Source organism: Vanacampus margaritifer, chromosome 2, assembly GCF_051991255.1.
Source record: "Vanacampus margaritifer isolate UIUO_Vmar chromosome 2, RoL_Vmar_1.0, whole genome shotgun sequence".
NCBI classification, from domain to species: Eukaryota; Metazoa; Chordata; class Actinopteri; order Syngnathiformes; family Syngnathidae; genus Vanacampus; species Vanacampus margaritifer.
The window spans coordinates 29,267,715-29,288,661 of NC_135433.1; the positions used below are offsets into that span (position 1 = coordinate 29,267,715).

At 38.3% G+C, this 20,947-nt stretch overlaps 1 protein-coding gene across 2 annotated transcripts in view; it reads right to left on the bottom strand.

Annotated features, from left to right (window-relative positions):
* Positions 1-20,947, bottom strand: part of LOC144043494 (sickle tail protein) — a 48,815-nt gene that overhangs the window by 16,589 nt on the left and 11,279 nt on the right. The window contains exons 2-12 of one of the 2 annotated variants that reach the window (XM_077557190.1): positions 16,399-16,697; positions 10,427-10,595; positions 9,920-10,118; positions 8,255-8,348; positions 6,097-6,385; positions 5,721-5,991; positions 4,642-4,947; positions 4,422-4,526; positions 3,501-3,526; positions 2,820-2,986; positions 2,479-2,654 (exon numbers count right to left, since the gene is read on the bottom strand). In XM_077557190.1, coding sequence (XP_077413316.1) covers positions 2,479-2,654; positions 2,820-2,986; positions 3,501-3,526; positions 4,422-4,526; positions 4,642-4,947; positions 5,721-5,991; positions 6,097-6,385; positions 8,255-8,348; positions 9,920-10,118; positions 10,427-10,595; positions 16,399-16,697 — 2,101 coding nt within the window. Of the gene's footprint in view, positions 1-2,478; positions 2,655-2,819; positions 2,987-3,500; positions 3,527-4,421; positions 4,527-4,641; positions 4,948-5,720; positions 5,992-6,096; positions 6,386-8,254; positions 8,349-9,919; positions 10,119-10,426; positions 10,596-15,181; positions 15,312-16,398; positions 16,698-20,947 lie in introns of those variants that run through there. The other variant, XM_077557191.1, reaches the window with a different exon arrangement.

Below are 20,947 nucleotides of genomic sequence, written 5' to 3' on the forward strand. Positions count from 1 at the left end.
TTTCTATGCTACAGGCAAGAATGAAGGCGCAAGTGTGGATATTTGAGAGTAGGCCTTAGAAGTACAGACATTGTGAGCCTTATTCAGCAGTCAGGAAGTGTTTTCTCTTGAAGACAATTTTTCACACTGGCGCACTATTAGACAACATTTGAAGAGATATATTTTGACATTTCGTAAATATGTTGATGCCAACGATATATGTAAATTGATTTGGTGATTTGAGGGTTCACCACCACATTATGAAATAAAAGCTAGCAAATCTTATTACATGTTTTTGATAAATGCCATCCAACGGGGTATGAACTATGTCATCCTCACTGAATTATATTTTTAGTTAGGGAATCTGTTGTCATATCAGAACAAATCACTTTGCATTGTCCTGACTCTACAATGAGCAGTATGTTACTTCACATTTTCGTTCTCCCTGGGTTGTTAAGCCAATTGTGTCTTGTTTGCCACCTAAGATGAACTTGAGCTGTGGTCTTATAACATTGAGCATCAAGTCTGTGTGGGTGTAGGAATTTATAAAAGGCTAAATAACCACTTCAGAAATAATAAATTCAAGGCAAACAAATGTCCTAGTATAAATGGATTTTATTTTAAATTACAATTTTTACTTTGTTACTCAATTAGCATTAAATATATTGATGTTGAGCTGGATTAAGATGGAATGCATTTTGTCCTGTGTAAAATGTGTCTTTTGCAGGCAAAGACAAAATGTACATGAATAGAAAAAGCATCTTTCTCATTAGATGTTTCATAGATAGTGTGGTGAATATCCAACACATTATGTCATTTGCTGGTCTAAATTCTTGCGTATCAATGGAGGCTTAAGCACATATTTGGATTGCGGAGCTTTAGCAAAACAATTAACCCCATATGAAGCGGAAAACAGTGATTATTTTATTTTTTTTTACTAACCAAACCATTCTAAAAAGAAATAAATGTTGATTGAATACAAACACAGTAGGTCTCTGAGATCTGAGTTAACTTTTCACTGCTGAAAATTTCTCAATGAGTCAAGTATCCCTTTAAAGAATGAAAACATGCTAGACATACAAACGATCTAAAGTTCCCAAGTTGAGAATCAAATGCTATTAGTGATGCATATTCTGTAAATTCTCTGCAATTCATTCAAATTTGAGCAGTTTCCTCTTTTCCAGAGCATGATGATAAGTAAAAGTGGAAAAGGACGTTCAAAATGTAATGTATAAATTGTGTTTTATAGGAAATATTTGGTAGATGAGTTAATAATAAAGAGAGAAATTGGGCAAAGGAAGAAACCATTCAATTTTAGTACGATTATTCATAATCAGGCTTGGGGGGGTAACGGAATACATGTACTGTCGTTACGTAATCAGATTACAAAAAAAATGTAAATGTATTCCCTTACAGTTACAGAAAAAAACATGTAATCAGATTACAGGTACATTTATTAAAAATGGGGATTACTTCGAGGGATTACAATTTCTACGATGAGAGATGAGGGAAAGAGGGCGAGAGAGAGAGAAGGACAGAGCGGGAGAAAGAGAGCGCGTGCACGCCCGTGTGAGTGGGATTGTTGCTACATGTTGGGAGGTGGGAACGAACGAACTGACTAGTCGTGTCCTCCACACGCGGGCAGTTTGAAAAAGCTTCACGGACGGGAGGAGGAAATGGTGACCAGTATTCACTGGAACTTACTCGGAGCGAAGGTTTGACCTAAGAGTCCAGCGGCATGCTACGCGCTGTAGCTTTTTGCTAGCTAGCCCGCTAGCCTACAACCATAATGTGAGTTACACCTTCCAAACAAATCTTCCTCCCACCAATTCACTATTTAAACATCATGCACAACATATACACGGCTAAACTTGTGACTGGGATAAAAATTCATTTTGCAGTTGATGTCACGTATCATCATCTCCATTGGATGACCATCCATCCATCCATCCATCCATCCATCCATCCATCCATCCATCCATCCATCCATCCATCCATCTAAGAGGTGGAGTTGCTCTCAGTGACAGTTCGAAAACAGCATATGGCCATCAATCAATCAATCAATCAATAGCCTACATGCTTTTTAATTACACAAGGATTTTTGCTATTTGTAGGCTGCCCAGGTTCCTATCACCTGCAAATAACAGGGGCACATTGTATAGAATATATATTGTGGTGATATTTATTTTGTCTTCATGAGCATACTCTATATTGGAGTAATCCAAAAGTAATCCAGTTACATTACTTTAATATTATGGTACTTGGATTACGTTACTAACTAAAAAAAAAATTGCAAGTAACTTGTAACTGTAACGGATTACATTTTAAAAGTAACCCTCCCAACCCTGTTCATAATGGAGTCCGAATTGTTTATCACCATGAAAAAAAAATGCCAATTCACAGACAACCTCGGTGGTTGCTTCTACTTCTTCAGTTGTTTGTCAGTTGTCAACCACATCCTTATATTGTTCTAGTGGTGTACAATTGTAGAAAGATAACCTGAGCTGTTTGAGTATTTTCTCTTCTGTAGCCAGGTATTGAATTCTCTCCTCCTCGATCTCAGCTCTTCGTCCAAATGTCCTCTCCTCAGACTGAACCAGGCGATCACACATCAACAACACCAGCTCCTGGCTAGCCATTTGCAACATGGACCTCATGGATTGCTGCTGTGATATCTGCGATACAACAGCAAAAGGTTCATTGGGAGGCATGTGGACAGGATCCCCATCCAATGTTTTACTGTGAAAGGTTCTCTAATTTAAAACAGACATACCTTAATGGCTTTGCAAACAAAACTTTTAAATATATATATATATATATATAATATAATGGACAGTTACCTGCAAGTGTCTGAGTTGATTTAATTGCAGTCGTAGTTCAGACACATTGCTCTTAACTTGGACCAAGCGCTGCTGCAGCTCACTATCAGTGGTTGGGGCCTGAAGAGTCAGGGAAGCAGAGTTGATCACGTCATCTGCCGCACTGGTCACCTGTGGCTCGGGCGGGACTGTTGGAAATCAAAGACAATATTTAAAATATGCTACTAAAATGTCAAAATGCTTCTAACATACAACCAAATAAAGCACTACTTTTATTGTACAGTACCTTCAAGATCAAACAAATTTAACACAATTTGGAGTTCAATTTCAGTTTTTTTGTCACTTTCCGTTAAATGCACATTTAACCCCTGGGCGTTATTTTATTTTGAAATGGCTTGGTCAGAACCAACAAAAAGCTAAAAAATGGTCAAATAACGCCCGGGGGTTAAGGCAACAACACTACGAGAAGAGAAGAAGAATGCACTCCTCTCCAAATGGATTGGAAGAGTATTGCCCCCTGGAGGGCATTTTGTAATGATGGTGTTGGAAAGATGGTTTGGACTAAAAATGACTGTCAATAGGACAATGCTTTGTTTTGAAAGTCACCCAAATCAAAGTGACACCAGCATCACAGAATTTTTGGTCGATCTTCAAGGTTTTACTGTAATGTGGATTATGTAGATTAAATGATCCAAAACTCACCAAGGTGACTTTTCCCAGCACTTCCACTGCAAACAAACGTATACTGTAGTTAGTAAATATATTATAGGACTATTTCCCCAATGAACTCAGAACCATATTTTTCAGATTATAATATGCTACTTTTTGTCACACACTTGGAACCCTGCGTCCTGAACAATCCTATGGCTAATTGATGTATTTTTATGAACTAGCAAGCTTCATGCCGCTTTTATTTTCACCGAGTGCACTCTCCGACGTTTACCAAGTGTGTCTGATGCGAGAACATTGTCAAATGGTGCTGTGCTTTGGAAAGTAGTTATCGGTGTTGGGAAAGCAGCTTTCAATGGCCGATTTAAACACGAGTGTTAATTAAAGGCAACCCCCCCCCCCAAAAAAAACCTCTTTCTTTTTAAATATCGCATTTTACAATGCCTGTCGCTTGTAGTCTATATAGCTTATAAATCTTGGTTTTCCTTTTCTTTTTTCCAAATGTATCAATGAATCAATTAAACTTTATTTTTATAGGACCTTTCATAAATTAAAATGCAACTCAAGGTGCTGAACAATTAAAAACATCCATAATTCAATAAAAAGCCCCTTGAAAATTAAAAAAATAGCAAGGCACAGTGAAACCATGTAAGGAAAGGCACTTTTAGTGGTTGCGGATGACATTAAAGTGCGTTCAATGGTAACTGTAAAAGTTTAGTTTTTTCCTGGAGAAATTAAATTTGTAATTGTGTTTTTTTTTTCTTCTCTGAATTTTTAATCAAAAGCAGGGAAATGTGTCTATTGCTGTTGACTCAATTGACCCAGTGTTTCAGCAATTCACTGTATTCACAATATTAAGTGCAAAGTAACATTTGTGGAATGAAAAACTACCAACGTAGAAGTTAAAAAATGGTCTGTGAGATTGTTCGTATACAGTATAAATTAATTACAGACCTGAATAAGTCTTTGTCTCTTGGAATATCTCCTCCCACAGACAACGCATTATGTACCAGCCCTGCTAGACTGGCTATTTGCTCCTCCATTGCCTTCATTCTCTCACTGAAAAACAATATTTATGTTAAATACACGTTACTATACACATTATTTACGTAATATAAATTAATTAAATAAATATCATTTTGAAATCCCATAATATCTGTTCATCTGTGATCACCTCTGAGCATCAAAGGCATTCATGTGACCGTGAATCAGCATTTCGGCTTGTCCCAGTGGGCTGTCCATAAACACGGACGAAGTGGACGAACCGCTCCCTCTGCTTCTGTTCATCATCTCCACAGCACCTCCACTACTTTCCCGCCGCAGGGATCGACGAACCGGGGACATCCGCTCGGGTGAGACCAAGCCCACGCCTCCGATGATCTGCCCCTCATTCATCCGGACTTCATTTAATCTTTGTGGGGAGGGAGGCGGGGTTGCTAATTGAGGAAGTTGGCTGTCACCATATTTCCTACTTTTTTGTCTGGAAGAAGAAAAAAAAACAAGTGGTGAGGTTAGCATTTTTTTTTTAATTGACTTGGTAAAATATATATATTATGGAAGCGTATTGCATTCACTTGAAAAAAATAATAATTTTGGGGGGAGCTTTGTTTTTTGGAGTATTTTTTTCATTTTCTGTTTTTCTGAATATTTTTTTTCTGTTCTATTGAATATTTTTTTTCTGTCAAAAAATATTCAGAAAAACAGGCTGAAAAAAAATTATTCAGAAAAACGAAAAAAAAAAAATTCAAAAAAACGGGAAAAAATATTCAAAAAAACAGGAAAAAAGTTATTCAGAAAAACAGAGTGTTCTGTTTTTTGGAGTAATTATAATTTTTTTTACCTCTGAACTTCAAGTGACTTGTTGCAGACTCGCTAATAGCGGAAGCGGACACTTTCCCGCATACCTCCATATGCAATAAGATGGTCATGTTTACTTGCTGGCTCGCAATAAAGGAATGAATGTGTATACTGTATTGTGGTTTGTTCTCTAATCGCTGAGGGGAAAAAAACTTTAAAAAAAATATTCAGAAAAACAGAAAAATAATTATTTGATAAAACAAGGGAAAATTACTCTAAAAATATTAAGAAAAATAAAGGAAAATATTTTTTTTAAAACAGAAAAAAATTACAAAAACAATTGGGAAAAAATATTAAATAAAACTGAAAAAAAAATACTTAAAAAAAACAAAGCTCCCCCCCAAAAAAATTTCTCAAGTGAATGCAATACGCTTCAGTAATTTTTTTATTTTTTACCTGTGCAGGGATTGCGTGTGTTGCTCAATGATGTCCCCGTAGCCCATCAGAGGCTTGATGGAAGCACGATACTGCTGTAAGCCCCCAAGAATCCCTGTGACCCCAGTGTCTACCATTTCTGTAGCATGGGACAAAGAGCCACTACACTGAGAGGAGGCATAGCTGCTCCTCCCTCCATCTTGAAGAGAGGAGCAGTAGGAGTCTGGATAACGTGGGCCTCCCTCCCCATGGACCACCACGGCCATGCTCTTACAGCTGCCAGCATCTTCATCTAAGACACACAATAGACTTGTAAATGTCCAAAACATCATTATGACTCTCCACCACCTTTTTTTTGTGTCTATGTGGATGTATTTATCAATAGATTTATTTTTACCAGGCTTGACATCTCTCCTCTCTAGTATGGCACTGCTGCTGGTGAATAAACTGCTGGATCGTCCTGCGCCTGACAGCCGGTCTCGGGGCAATGTGGTGCTGCTTGCATCCATCCCTCCCACTAAGCCTTGTGTGCCCCTCCCACCGTAGGCCATCCTGGATGGGGAGGAGGGCATGGAACGCACCATGGGTGGGGACATGGAGCCTTGCAAACTCTGAAGAGTGCTACGACTGGATGACGACAGTCTGTGGACCGGACTGTGGCTTCCGTAGAGGACTTCTTTGGAGATCTGCCAAAACAGATGAAATGTTTCTAGTCATAATAAAAAATAAACAGAATACTTCAAATTTGGTACAGACAAGTTGCTACTTAGTCTTCCTCAAAAATGATTTCATTATGTTAGCTTGGCCATATCTAATGCGGTTCATCTCCCTCTGCTCTATTAATCTTGTTAACAGGCATTCAGACATCACTGTACAAATTTAACCCAACAGCACATAATAATTGAGTAAATTTCCTTTGGCACTTGCTCATTCCGATTCATTTCAACATTAATGGAAAAGACGGGCTATAAAGCAGAAAAACATCTGTAAAGTTAGTTGCATCATTTTTTACATTTTGTGTCACTGCCAAAGCCAAGATAATTATGTATATTACTTTCTTTCGTGATATTTAAGAACCCGTTTAGCAATAATAATATTAAGGATTTATACGGGGCCCTCAAGGGTGACCCAAGGACTTTTAAGAATAGGCTATATAGAGTCATTTACAGTAAATGTGTATACAGTGGTGCCCGGGGATATGAATGACCTGACTTATGTTTTAATTTTTTTCATCAGTCAGACGATTTCCTTGCAAAACAAGAAATACAAGTGCTGTATGGCGGCAGTGAACTTAACTCACTTCACAATTAGCAGTAGTTAATAAAATAGTGAATAATGATTCAAAAAAGAGGCTGCAAGCTGTTCAATGCTACTCCCACTTGACGTTTCCTTCCATTAGAATTTGGATTGACCTCACCTCACAGGATGTTGAATTGAATTTGAATTGCAGGAAGTGGAATTGAATTCAATGATATTCTAAGAAACTCATTCTCATCACATCCTAGTGAGAATGAGACATTGCATTTACTAGTGTGCTCCGAACCAAATGTCCAGAATGTTTGGGCAGCCATTTTAAAGACTTAGATAAAGAAAGGAAGGTGTTCTGGGAAATGAAGTCCAAGAATGTGAAATTTTTTACAATTTTAATGATCTATTTGATCTGAATAGGCTTATAATGGTATTAAAAAAACAATAACTTCACTACATACTACTACTACTATTTGCTATAATGACGTATAATATTTGTATGAAAAGCATGTTCTAAATAGGCTTATATACTGAAAAGCTTCATTATACACTTACATTTTGTATCATGAATTTCTTTTAACTTCATGGAATTTAGAGCTCATTCCCAATTCAATTCCGAATTTCGTATGGCACTGTTTTACATAATTGACATTTTTGGGGCCAATCACGATCAGCGAGTTTAAATTTACCGATCGCCGTTTGCCCCATTTGATACAAGGCACATGTTGTACTGCATATGCGAGCAGCGGCGATAAACAAAATAAACTGGGTAGTTATGGAAACTGACAAGGGGGCTGCTTTCTTTCAATATCTTATCTGTCAGACAAGTTGGCGGCGGAAAGCTTGGAACCCCACAGTTGCAAAGAATTAGACCCCTTTACTGACAGAAATTCACAGTAATCCCAACAACTGGCTGCAAGTGATAGTGTATAATTGAGCATTTTGTAAACATTTTATAATTCAGCAGCCCTGAGGACATGAAACATGAACAAAAACTAGCTTGTCCTCTCACACTTTACTGTGGGAGGCTCAACAGGAATTCTAACTTTCATTGACCCCAGTCAGTTTTCTTTTATGATGAAATATGGTCTCATTAGTGGGAACATTTGGTGTTGTGTTCACGTCACACTAGTAATGTAAATGCAATGGATGCAGTCAGAGTGGTAAAGCTACTATGACAAATGCTGTTTTGCACTTCTACTGAAGAAGTTCTTTTTCAGCCTCCCATTGATCAGGTTAGTCATTTATGTGTGAAATACTGGAGAAAAAAAACGTCAATAAAAGGAAGCCTGTATGGAGTGACTCACCCTTCCTTCTGCGTTGGGTGGCCTAGTGTGGCGGTTGAACACGTGTGATGGATCTTTATGATAAACCTTCAGACAGGAGTGAGATGTAATATTTCTGAAAGCAGATAACACATGACGTGACATGCCTTGTGTGAAGCCAAGGGTGCGATGTCAAAAGTTGACTGAATTGGATTTGTGCTGCAGCTTCCGCTTCAAAGCTTGTTTTGTCTGACAAAACGAAACAAATAGAAAAACACCCCATCATTTATTCTATGATCTGAACAAACCTTCTCATAAGCTTGAGGTGATGTCAAATTCACAAAATCATTTTTCTCCAGGCATCTTCCCACATTACAAAAACATGTGCAGTATGTTAGGATGCTATCAGGGTAGTAGGCTGTTGGAAATAACATCATACTATTTTATTTAAGTTGTTAACCTGAGCTCAGTGTTTCTAACTGTTTATACCAGGGGTCCGCAACATTTCCTGTCAAAGGAGACATTTAGGCCAAGTAATTCACACGGTTTAGACCCGCAAAACATTTTAACATTATGATGATTGTGTGTGGGCTGCACGGTGTGGCTGACTGGTTAGCACGTCCGCCTCCCAGTGCAGAGGACGTGAGATCGAGTCCGGGATTCGGCCTTCCTGGGTGGAGTTTGCATGTTCTCCCCGTGCTTGCGTGGGTTTTCTCCGGGTATTCCGGTTTCCTCCCACATTCCAAAGACATGCATGGCAGGTTAATTGAACACTCCACATTGTCCATAGGTGTGATTGTGAGTGCGGATGGTTGTGCCCTGCGATTGGCTGGCAACCAGTTCAGGGTGTACCCCGCCTACTGCCTCAAGCCAGCTGGGATAGGCTCCAGCGCCCCCCGCGACCCTTGTGAGGAAAGCCGGTTAAGAAAATGGATGGATGGATGGAAACTGTGTGTTAGTATTAGTCTAATGTAGCCCAAGACCTAAATATGCAGCATCCAATACGTAGAGATTCTTTTTCTTCTACCTTTTGTCTTCTGTTTTTGGACTTTATTTTTATTTTTTGGGAGCGTTTTCAGACTTCATTTTTCAAACATTTTTAGACATTTAGGTCCTTCTGTCAAATTTCTGACATTTTTGGCAATTTTATGGACATTTTATGGTCATTTTCTGCCTTTCTTTTTCCTTTTTTGGGCATTTTATGGCTTTTTTTTTTTTTTACTTTTTCCTCTGGCTTTTTATATCAAATTTCTTCTTTTGTTTTTGTACATTTTATAGATACTTTTTGAACATTTTCTTTTTTGCCTTTTTTTAAATCAATTTTCAGACTTTTTTTTTGGGCTGCAATTTTGTGGACATTTTATTATTACTTTTTGATCGCCTTTTTTTTTTTTTTAAATTCAATTCTCTAACATTTTTCGCAATTTCATGGATAATTTTATGGTCATCTTTTGGACATTTTTAGGTAATTTAAATTATTATTTTTAATCTATCGTTCAATGTAAATTTAAATATATTTAAAACAATATTAATTTCTACAAATATTTTAAGAGATCCACAAGGGGGCCATCGGAGAGGGACTATGTGGCTCCAGAGCCGCATGTAGCAGATCTCGAGTTCAGACCAACAGACAAGGCCTATAAGCTCCTGTCCTGATCCTACGCAAACTACTGCAAACACACCCAACTAATCTCCCGATGTCCTCACCTGATGTCCTCCAGGTCAAAGTAAACATTGCGACGTGTGTCTTTGATGTAAATGGCCATGTTGGGAGACTGAAGCTTCTTCATGGTGAGCTGCTGAGGAAAAGCAGTGACAAAGAGAGCCCGCAGAGTATCCACACTGTTGATCTCTGCAGGCATCCGGATCTGCTTTGTCTCATCTCCATACTGTAGATACAGCACACCTGGACAAGAAACTAAGAAGGTCAAGTCCTTGAAGAACCACATTGACTTTTACAGTGAAACATCGATACACAAATGAGCATGAAAGTAAGCTTTATTTACTAACCCAATGTATCATTTTTTAGAGTACTAAATTGCATTTTGATATGAATTTGGGCGTGAGTGACACATGTTCTATCCATGCTGTATGCCATCCTAAATAAATTGAGATAGGCTCCAGCCGCACCCAGACTGTGAACATAATAATCAGTACTGTATACAGAAAAAGGGTGGATGAATGCTATGGTTCAGAATGTGTGTATTGACATACCAACTGACTCTCTTGACTGACTGCTCGACCGTCCAATTGGTAGACTCGATCGGGCTTTACAACCCCTCGAGAAAGGAACTGTCATGGTCAGTGAGTCTCCATCAGACATGTTCTCTGCAGCTAGTACACCTTCACAGATGCTACTCTCAGGAGGTCGAGGGCTCCTCAACTAGATGGAACACACAAGCATACAGTAAAGATGAATGCAAATGTATTCAATCAAAGTGAGAACATTTTACATCTATATAAACCAATTCTTCCAGTATTTGAAACACTGAATGAGGGGAGCCTATTCGACTGGCTGGGAGTCGGCTGTGTTCCAGGAAAATGCCAAAAGAAAGAAAACCACAGTCAGGCAATCTGCAGTAATGCTTTGTTGTATTAAGTGATGGAAGAAGAAAACATGCTCGAAACCAAATAGTTTGTGAGTGCGTGTCAGTAGGGGACTGGGGAGGGAGGGTAAATCCTGGCCAAGCTCCATGTGGACGAACTGGCCCAGAGTGTGTGACTGCACCCATACTTCATAGATGGCATCATATAACTGAGCAGGTATTTCCCAAACAGCTAAATTGTGCTGTGTCTTCGCTTTTGCCTTTCCATCTCTAGCACCTTCAAGGCAAGGCTCACCTCCCACCTTGAAAACAGCTAACTCAGGTAACGTTTCATTTTCCAGCACGTCACACAACAAATAGAAAATATGCATAAATTTCCGCATTAGACCTGCAAATATGATGCTTGGAAATGAATACCTGCCAAAACCTTTTTTAATCAAACGCAAGACAGCTGTCACATAGGATTACTCAAACAATTGTGATTGCGTGTTTGGGCTTGAAGCCCAGGGTGCTGTGTTTAATTTGCTGGATAAAGTGACTTGTGTTGGTACTTATAACTGTTGACATCAAGCAAATGCCTTGTCAGAGACAAAAATTTGAGGAAAAGAAAAGTTTACTGAACAAAACATATGCATGAGAGAAAGTCACATTTACCCAAATGAACTCATGCACTGCCATTGGTGGCTATAAACGTCAAAAAATTTGAACTATTTCTATTAGTTTAACTTTTTGTTCTCACTTTTGTTAACAAGAGTATGAAAACCTAGAATAATATTATTGTACATTTAGAACAGATATAAAATTTGTGATTAATTGTGAGTTAACTATTGAAATCATGCGATTAATTACAATTAAAAATTTTAATCGCCTGACGCCCCGAATTTTTAATAAGTTAATCGCCTGATGCCCCCTAATTTTTAATAATCTTTTCTTTAAAAAAATAAAATATATATTTTTTAAATGCCAGGGTTTTCATATGCTAGTTAACAAAAGTGAAAAAAAAAGTTAAACTAATAGAAATAGTTCAAATGATTTTTTTTTACGTTTATAGCCGTCAATGGCAGTGAATGAGTTAATCTCGAAAACCATAATCATCACTGGATATTTATTTCAACAGCAAATGCGTACAAAAGAAATTTAAGAGGGTATGAGGATGGCAAAAATAGAGTCAAATAAATAAGATGTGCGTGGCAACAAACAATAATTAAAGGTACTTATTATGCAATTTTTCCTGATTTAAAAACGTTTGTAGGTGTCTTAACATGCTTGCAGCACACTTTTCTCTCTTTTTAGAACCCTATCGACATACCGTACATCTGTTTTTAGGGAGCAATCCTGTCTTGTATAAATGAGCCACTGTACAGTACACCTGCCTCCTCTCTGTCGGATGTGCCAATGATACTGTGACTTTGCATTAAACGGACCACTGAGAAAAGAGGCTACGTACGGTCAACTACTTAACCTCAAATCTCCCAGGTCGGAAGAATAAAAAAGACAATAATCACTAATCCACTGAATTAAATTGCTAGATTGTCAATTAAGCACCGCACATTTCTGTGTTCACACCACTACAACACTGCTTGTCATCTGCTACATGACCTGTCCAAACACTGCCAACCGATATGTTAAGATTCTACTTATTTGGGGTGCCAAACTTTTAAGCAGTTCTTTTCTATCAATTTAATCAATAGTTAAATGAAAACACAAACCTTTTGTTAGTTAGAATTTGTAAGGTCAAAGAACTTACCCCTTTCCTGCATAATTTTCCTTTCTTCTCATAGTTTTTTGCCATTTACAAACTGCTAGCAAAATTTGTACCCTCACTTTACTCCTCCCTTCCCCTCCCCCAATCAAGTTTCTGACCAAAGCCACACCCCACACTAACATGCACATCCTTGAGATGTACACACGAGCACGTGAACAAGCTGTTCTTAGCCACAGCTGCTACATTGCTAGTTGACCTATTAGGTATAGATTACTTTATAAGTCTCCTCTTGGGATAAATTGGCCTGAGAGACAGGGACAAAAATTCCACATCACATGAATGAGAGAACAATTTCCAATCATCATGGTCTAGTAGTTATGTTCCATGTTGAGGAGGGGCCACTCCGAAAACTGACCCCCTGGGGTTCATGGAATATTTTGGCATGTTTTTTGTCTTGTTGAAAATCAAAATTGGTCTTGTGATGAGTTTAGCTGCTGCCCCCAGTGGTTAACAGAAATATTGCAAGTGTCAGAAGTGACACACCAAATGTCAATGGCACTGTAATTATGTCTGCACACTATTATTTGTTACCAACACCCTGCTGATGACTGACGGGTAGGCTAAATATGTGTTTGTTTTTTCATGTTTAGAAGCATACAAATAAAGGATTTTACCATTAATACTAAGTGTGTGCACTTGGACTTCCAACCTCTCTCTTTAAAAAAAAAAAAAGAAGAAAAAAATAAATATTTTTGATTGTATTAAATCTGGTAGCACTTTGGTGGTACCATACATGGCAAAGTGGGAGTTGAGACAGGTGTGTCACGGTTCTGCCATTTCCAAGATGACAGATATTGAGGGGGGAATCATAGTGAGAGGAAGACAGAGTAGGCTACCTCGTGATAACACACACACGCACAGGGAGAACACGCAAACAATGTTCACACAAGACTCTAGCCAAGGTTTGAAATGCAGTATAATAAAACAAAATATAGCAATAATAGTGATAGCTAGCTAGCTAGCTAGCTAGCTAGATAGCTAGCTAGATAGATGGATAGATAGATAGAAAAATAGATAGATAGATAGATAGATAGATAGATAGATAGATAGATAGATAGATAGATAGATAGATAGATAGATAGATAGATAGATAGATACCAACCATATGCCAAGAGTAGCATGATAGTCAGAAGTCACAACTCATTAGGATATGATTTGAGTTCAGTTACAAGTCATCAATTGGCACAGACAACGAGTATGAGATGGATTACCCATTAAGATAAACTTTACGGTTCGAAAAAGATTCGATAGTGGCAGCCCTAAAATTGGCTATTTATTTATTTTATTTATTTATGTATTTTTTAAATCAGAGCATTTGGACAATTCTAAGTTAAAATGGCTGTAAAAGATGATCTTTTATCAAAATAGTTGTTGATTGATTTCATACTCAGTTAGTCAATAAATTGTTGTGGCAGAGAAAGAAAAATATCAGACCAGTATGAGACCACATCATCCATACAGTTCATCAGGAAAGGGGAGAAACCTCAAGCCCCAATAAAGTGCCTCCTCCAAGCAGCACAATCTTTAGATTTGAATGATGACCTGGGAAAGAAAAAAACTGTACTTTTCCTCCACATTGGGAATAATTGAAACTCAGACAGCATCAATGTCGATGTACTGTACTGAATAGGAAACTCTTTAGCTAAAGCATATATTGGAATGCAAGAAATCTGGGTACCCTGAGAAAAGCCATGCAAATGCCACACTTGAAGGCAGTAGCCTGGATTTGAACCCCCAACCTAAGAAATGTGAGGCAGTCAGATGTGCTAAGTTGTTAACTACTCGATTACTGTGCCTCTTCTATGTGTATCTACATAGAGTATGGAATATAATATTCTGAATAAATTCTATTGATTCAAATAATAATAATGATAACATGTCTTCTGTGGTAGACAAAACAGTACAAAATCTCACAGACTGTTTATTTTTTGGTTTTGATTTGCCAAAAGTGAAAGCCACTGCAGGTTTGTAAACAATGGCACACACAACGAGATTGAGATAACGACATCCAGCCATTCTAATACTACATACTGTGTGCAAATTAGCAAATTATTTTAGTAGCATTGTGCCATCTTGTGCTGCATGAAGTGCCATGTCACAGAACTTATCAAATCTCCTCCTGTGGTTCACATATTTTAAGAAACTAGGAGAAATTACCACATCGCGATAAATCACATCTCAGAAACTTGACGATAATCTCATTTAAGTGTCCACCCCCCCCCCCCCCCCCCGCCCCAGCATTACATGGACATTTACTGTGGAAAACATCTACCATTAAAAGCCTGATTGAAAGTGTATCCAAAACTGTACCGATGGGGAAAACAAGCAAAGAAACGCACATTAATGGTGGAGGGAAAAGCAGTGGTGGAAGTATATAACTTGTGATGTCACAAGAAAGGAAGCAAGGAGCAAAGAAAAGACAACAACAAAATGAAGGTTGTTCCCCCTAAATTAATACCAGCGCATGAAAAAGTGAACGACTTAGCAAGGCAAAATGCGTACGCAGGCAGAAATCAAATCAAACATCATTTGTCTGTTGAATTTCCATATTATGCAGGTAAACCTGTGTCATGATTGGCTGATGACAAGACAGCAGATTTGTTAAAAATCATTGAAGATAGCAGAACATACAAATCATTTGCGCTTCAAAAAGCTTACCTGATGAGCGATGTGACGTCACTTCCAATTGTTAGCAGTCAGGATGCGCTAAAAAAATATTTTTTCGCTTTCCAGCTGCATTCTAACTACAGTATGTATGTGTGTGTTGTGTGTCCGAATGAGGTGCACTGACAAACCCCACCTCTTCTCTGTGACAACAAAACTCCACCTCGGCAAATAATGCTGGTTGTACCTGTTTGACTAGCAGCACGACTGTCATATTTCACGTTATGGCATGACAAGACGCAGCAACGAGTCAGGAAATCTTCAGAATTGAGCAACACGCACGCACCAACACACAGTAGTGGAGATGGTTTCTTCTCTATTGAATTTGGATTAATTTAACAATGCAATTGGGTTACTGAGTGTGTGTGTGTGTGTGTGTGTGTGTGTGTGTGTGTGTGGGGGGGGGGGGTACGTGTAAAAAGTCATAACTCGCCAGATGCAAGGAATTAATCAAAGAAAATATAGGCAACACTCCAAAGTGAATAAATAAATTTAATGAACTGTTAATTAATTCACTCTGGATTAATTTAGTTGGTTCAACAATTCAGTTTTTAGAGTGTACAACTGTAGCCTAATAAGAAACTATCAGATTCTGTCTGATTAGGAATTATTTTTTGTCTGATTATGAATGATTAGGATTGCTGTTTATGCTAAATATAATCTACTGTATATTGTTGACATTTTAATATTTTATTTTATATTTTAACTGTTTTGAATTTAGTTACAGCTGTGAAATGTACATATAACTTTGTTAACTTAATATAGCTTGATGAGTAATGCTTTTCTCCTCTTTGTTATCTTTCGTCCTCTTTTCCCAGAAATGAGAAAGTTAATAAGTGTCTTTTATTTATCTAAGAAGTCTAGTTTCTGTTTGTCAGAAATCCGTTTTTTGAGAGTTCAAGGACAATCTAATATACTGGGAGAATGTAATCAGATTTTGTACTTGGACGGAGGGGGAGGCGTTTTCTAATAAAAATCCCGTGTCTGAGAGAGAGGACACACATTTGGAGAGAAACATGGCTTGGTGAAATTCCTTTGTGTCATCAGAAGCTTCTGATTAAAATACCTTGCAAGGACCCTCTTCACGAGATCTCAACTCTGATTTATTTGAACACGCAAAAGATTACTAAAACAGGTCATCTAACAATATCAATACACAATCAATTGAGAATTTAGTAACCGCTCTTTGAGAGAATGAATCGAGACGTTACCTGATCTCTCATGCGTTCCTGATGTCCGAGGATGATGGCAGCATGGTGTGGATACTTCTGTCTCAGGTGATCCAGGAACGCTTCCTTCTTTCGCTCCACTTCGGAGTGCTGCATGAGTAGGCTCTCCAGGTCACTGTCCCGACTGTTGGCAGCACAGCTTCGGGGTAAGGTGCTCGGAGAGTGTGGCGCTCCATCCGGGTTGCACAGAAGGTTGTTGTTCATGTGATGTTTCTTCGGGAGCTGATGCTCACTTTTTCTGTCTGCGGTGCAAGACGAGGGCGCAGTGGATGGCGCATGCCCTACGATGGATGATGGTGGATGGCAGGATGAGGCAAGGGCAATGAGAATACAGAGAAATAGAGAAGTGAAGGATTTGAACAATGACTGAGAGAGAGAGTAAACTACATTCTGCTCGATGTCTCAGGGTGCAAGTGCTACTTTATCATCTTTGCTATTTGTGAACTAATTGGTAATAAATGCATCATCTCAAGCAAAAATCGGATTCAGTACCCACAGGGACAATTGGAGATTATCACATATATCATACATGTATAGTTCAGTGGCCATTGAGGGTTTACTTTCATGTATGTGTACCGACAATTTTGTTCACATAGAAATATATTTAACTTAACTTTAACCAGCATTAGTAGAGACGCTCGTTTATACAGTTTATCAGCAAAAATAAATAAATAAAGATTTGGTGTTGATTTGCCCTTTAAGTGAGAATTCAATTATCTAGACATTTACTATGCAAAGTTGCAAATATTTCTGTTTGGCAAACATATGATGTCTCAGAATCAAATTCAGACTTGCCTAACACAATGCACAGAAACTTGATGCTCAAAAATGAAATAGCCTAATAAAATAAAAAAATCATAAAAAAAAATATATATATATATATATATATATATATAAATATATATATATATAAATATATATATATATATATATATATATATATATATATAAATAAATATATATATATATATATATATATATATATATATATATGTATCAAATACATTAAATAAATTACATATAAAAATGTGCCAACTATGGTAGCATTTATGTTGAATAATGTGGTCTTCACTTTTAGCACACATAAGAAAAGCAAGCTAGTTCTGCCGTGATACAGAATATTTGCTGCCCCAGGAAATTCGGCCTCCAACTTTGCTCTTTTCACATTCGAACACAAGCTGCAGCGACTGAATAGATATTGCTCAGGGCACGAACATTTCGAAAGGAAAATTCTCTAGCATAGGGGCTCTGTGCTGGAAAAGGAAGATCCAGAAGTTGATGTTAGCAATCAATTCCACTGCTTTGGCTTCAATTTTGACCAAACTCAAATTTTTGTGGATTTGAAATAACTTTGCCCCCCATAAGAAATAAACTATTTCTTTGTTCCGGGGTAAAACTGTGGCTATTACAAGCATTTAACAAACTATGTTAATAAATTAAAAGGTTAAAAATAGAAAAATAAAACAATGTAATGACACAGGCATCTGCAAATGTGAGTCGTGTCACAGATGTGCCCGCTCGAGCTCACTTTTAACTTGCTTGTTACACAAGTGTGGAAAAATGTTTAACATTCTTAATTTTCAGTATAAAGATTAAGAAGTAAAGTTGTCAACCATTTTAGTGTTTTAGTAATTGAGGGTTTTAGAGCGAGCAGCGCCGAGCCAACAGACCAAGTGAGCAGTCAAGTTGTGGCTCGAGTCTGTACCATTGACTTTGCAACAATGATGGCAAATGCTACTTCATTTATTTAGCTCTTTTCCACCTTACAAAGCCCTCAAAGCGCTTTATAATTTGACTACTCATTCACCTACTGATGAAGCAGCATCAGGAGCAAGTGGGGGTTCACTTTCTTGCTCAATACTTCGACATGTTCACCATTGCCAGGAATCAAACCCACAACCTCAGGGTTGTGAGACGACCACTCAATCACCGAACCACATCGACCCCAATGATGATTAATTTATACAAGGGGACTTGAAACAAATTTCAAAACAACTCTAATGTTTTTTTTTTTCATGTATATACTGTATGTATACAACATAGCTTTTGGGAGCCAGCATACAAAATTAAATGAAAAAATACGAAAAATAATTATTTTTTGTGCGAAAAATGGGTCATCCTGGCCAAATAGTCCATTTAAAGTTGAAGTCACAAGCTTCCTATTAGGCCGGTTATTCTTCTCATCACTTTGGCCAACCAATTGCTGCTGGGCAAAAGTATTGGGACATGCTGGAGTTTTACCACCTTGAATATGAATCTGCTTCTTTTTGAATATGTGTTTATAAAAGAACCAATGCAGATGCTGAAGTACAGTATTTGAGAAATGTGTTTTGAATTGTGTTTTGAGTAACATAGTTTCCCCAAACTGTCAGGACTGTCCTTTTCACACCTTTCCACTGACTTTAGAAAAGACAGTGAAAATCCAGGGCAAACTGTAGAGGAAAGAGAATATGCACAGGGCTCCATACTGTAAGTAATCCCTAAATGTTACTCCTTTTCTTCATATGATCCCTGAAGGCTTAAATCCCTGGATACCATGAGTTCATAGCTCACATCATGCCATGCGTGTAGCCTACATAAATTTCTGCTGATGTGGGGTGGATTAAACAGAAGGTCCCACAGCTGATTTAAAGTGACTCCTAACAGGCCCTTGTAAGCACCACTCACACATCTTTAAATAACGGCTGGGCCTTTTCTGGGATTTCTGACTTTTCATGTTGTTGAAGATGAGTTTGAATGAACTTCCTATTGAATTTGTGTAAAAGCCCAATATTGGTTATATTTTAATGAGCAGCAATAACCTCGTTAACTCAACAGAGGAAAATTTATCAAGCGAGTATCTGCTGCTGATGAAGTTTGGAGTCAACTGCTGGAGGTGGACTGACTTGGGTCACAAATACAGCTTTTTAAAAACTCTTCTCAGCCATAATTTGGGAATGTTGATTTTCAACTGTTGAAAATTTTCTCCGAAAGTTTTCTTCCTTTAAATTTTTTGATTTTTTTTTTTTCTGGAGAGCTCAGTATTGTTCATTCGGTAATTTTACCGATTTGACATGTCATCATCATTGCTCTTTTTTTATTTTATTTTATTTTATATATATATATATATATATATATATATATATATATATATATATATATATTTTTTTTTATTAATTTTTATTTTGTATGTGGGTGAGTATGTGTATGTGCATGTGCGTGTGAGTGTGTATTCATTAGTTCACCTAAAACCTATTAAAAAATCCCATACCGTTCACCTAAACCGAACAGCCAGAATCGTGAGGCCGTCAGGAGACCCGAGGAAGGACCAAAGAAAAGAAAGGAAAGTGAAACCCAGCACCGACCAGACACCACCCACCACCCACCGGGCCACCAACCAGAGTCCTTCACCAACCCCAGAAACATCTAAATTCCAAAAAATCAGGGAGCCCTTAAGAGACCAAAGGAGAGACTGAGGAAAGGAAGGAAGGACAGACGAAGCAGAGTGAGACCCACAGACACCAGCCTCCACCGATTCAACGACCAGAGGAAGAAGCAGATTGTGTCTGAGTTTCGATAGATGCTGTTATGGTGGATCTGGCATGCATGAAAATCTCCACCAAAGAAGAGAGCCGTCGACCCCCGCCAGGACATAGCAAGCGCAACACCTCAGGGCCCCCCAGGCCGCGGCAGCACCAAGGGACAACCCCCGGGCCCCGCAGGGGCCACCGGCTGGAGAGTAAACCCAGGAGCAGGAGCACCACCCACCCCCACCGGTCGCTATGAATGATTGTCGAGATTACTGTTTCTAGTCTAGATGCGAAAACCTTAGTGATAATTTTAATATCAGTGTTAATTTGTGAATTTTTTTATATATTTAACTCGTTCTCGGTCAAAGTGATCTTCCTGTCACGGTAGGCTGTACTTGTGGACCCAAGTGTGGGGAGGGAGAGCGAAGTGGCCGAGGTAGAGTCCAGAAAACAAAAGGGTTTTATTAATTAGACAAAAACAAGGTGGTGCACAGCGTGCCAACAAGAAACACCAGAAAACAACAGGGCCCTAAATGCAAGTGAACTCAAATAGTAAGGCGTGGGAAATGAAAAAACGTGGCAATGACAATGGACTGACAAAGACAACAGACTAAGGCACGGTCCAGACGGAAGCAAAACCGGCTTCGTTCCTCAAACAAATCTCGTACACACAGAAGCATTTCAAGGCTTGCGTGTGTCCAAAAGAAGACGCTGAGGACGTCTAACGGTTGTAATGTATATGCCAAGTCTGGAGTGGCGCTAGAGCGCAGCCACAAGGAGTTAATGGAAAGCCTAGAAGAAGAATCTGCGAAGAAGACGGACACTTTAAAAAAATAAATACTTTATTGCAATTTACAGAGCAAGCATGGCTTTACATGTATCAAAACAACATGAAAAAGACGAACAAAGGAGAAGTGACAATGGCGGGTGATTCAAGTACAACACCGCTTGTTGAACGTGGGAATAAAGAAGCAAAATATTTTGCCGCAAAAGCATAAGCAAGCTAAGGAGGCTGCGCAAAA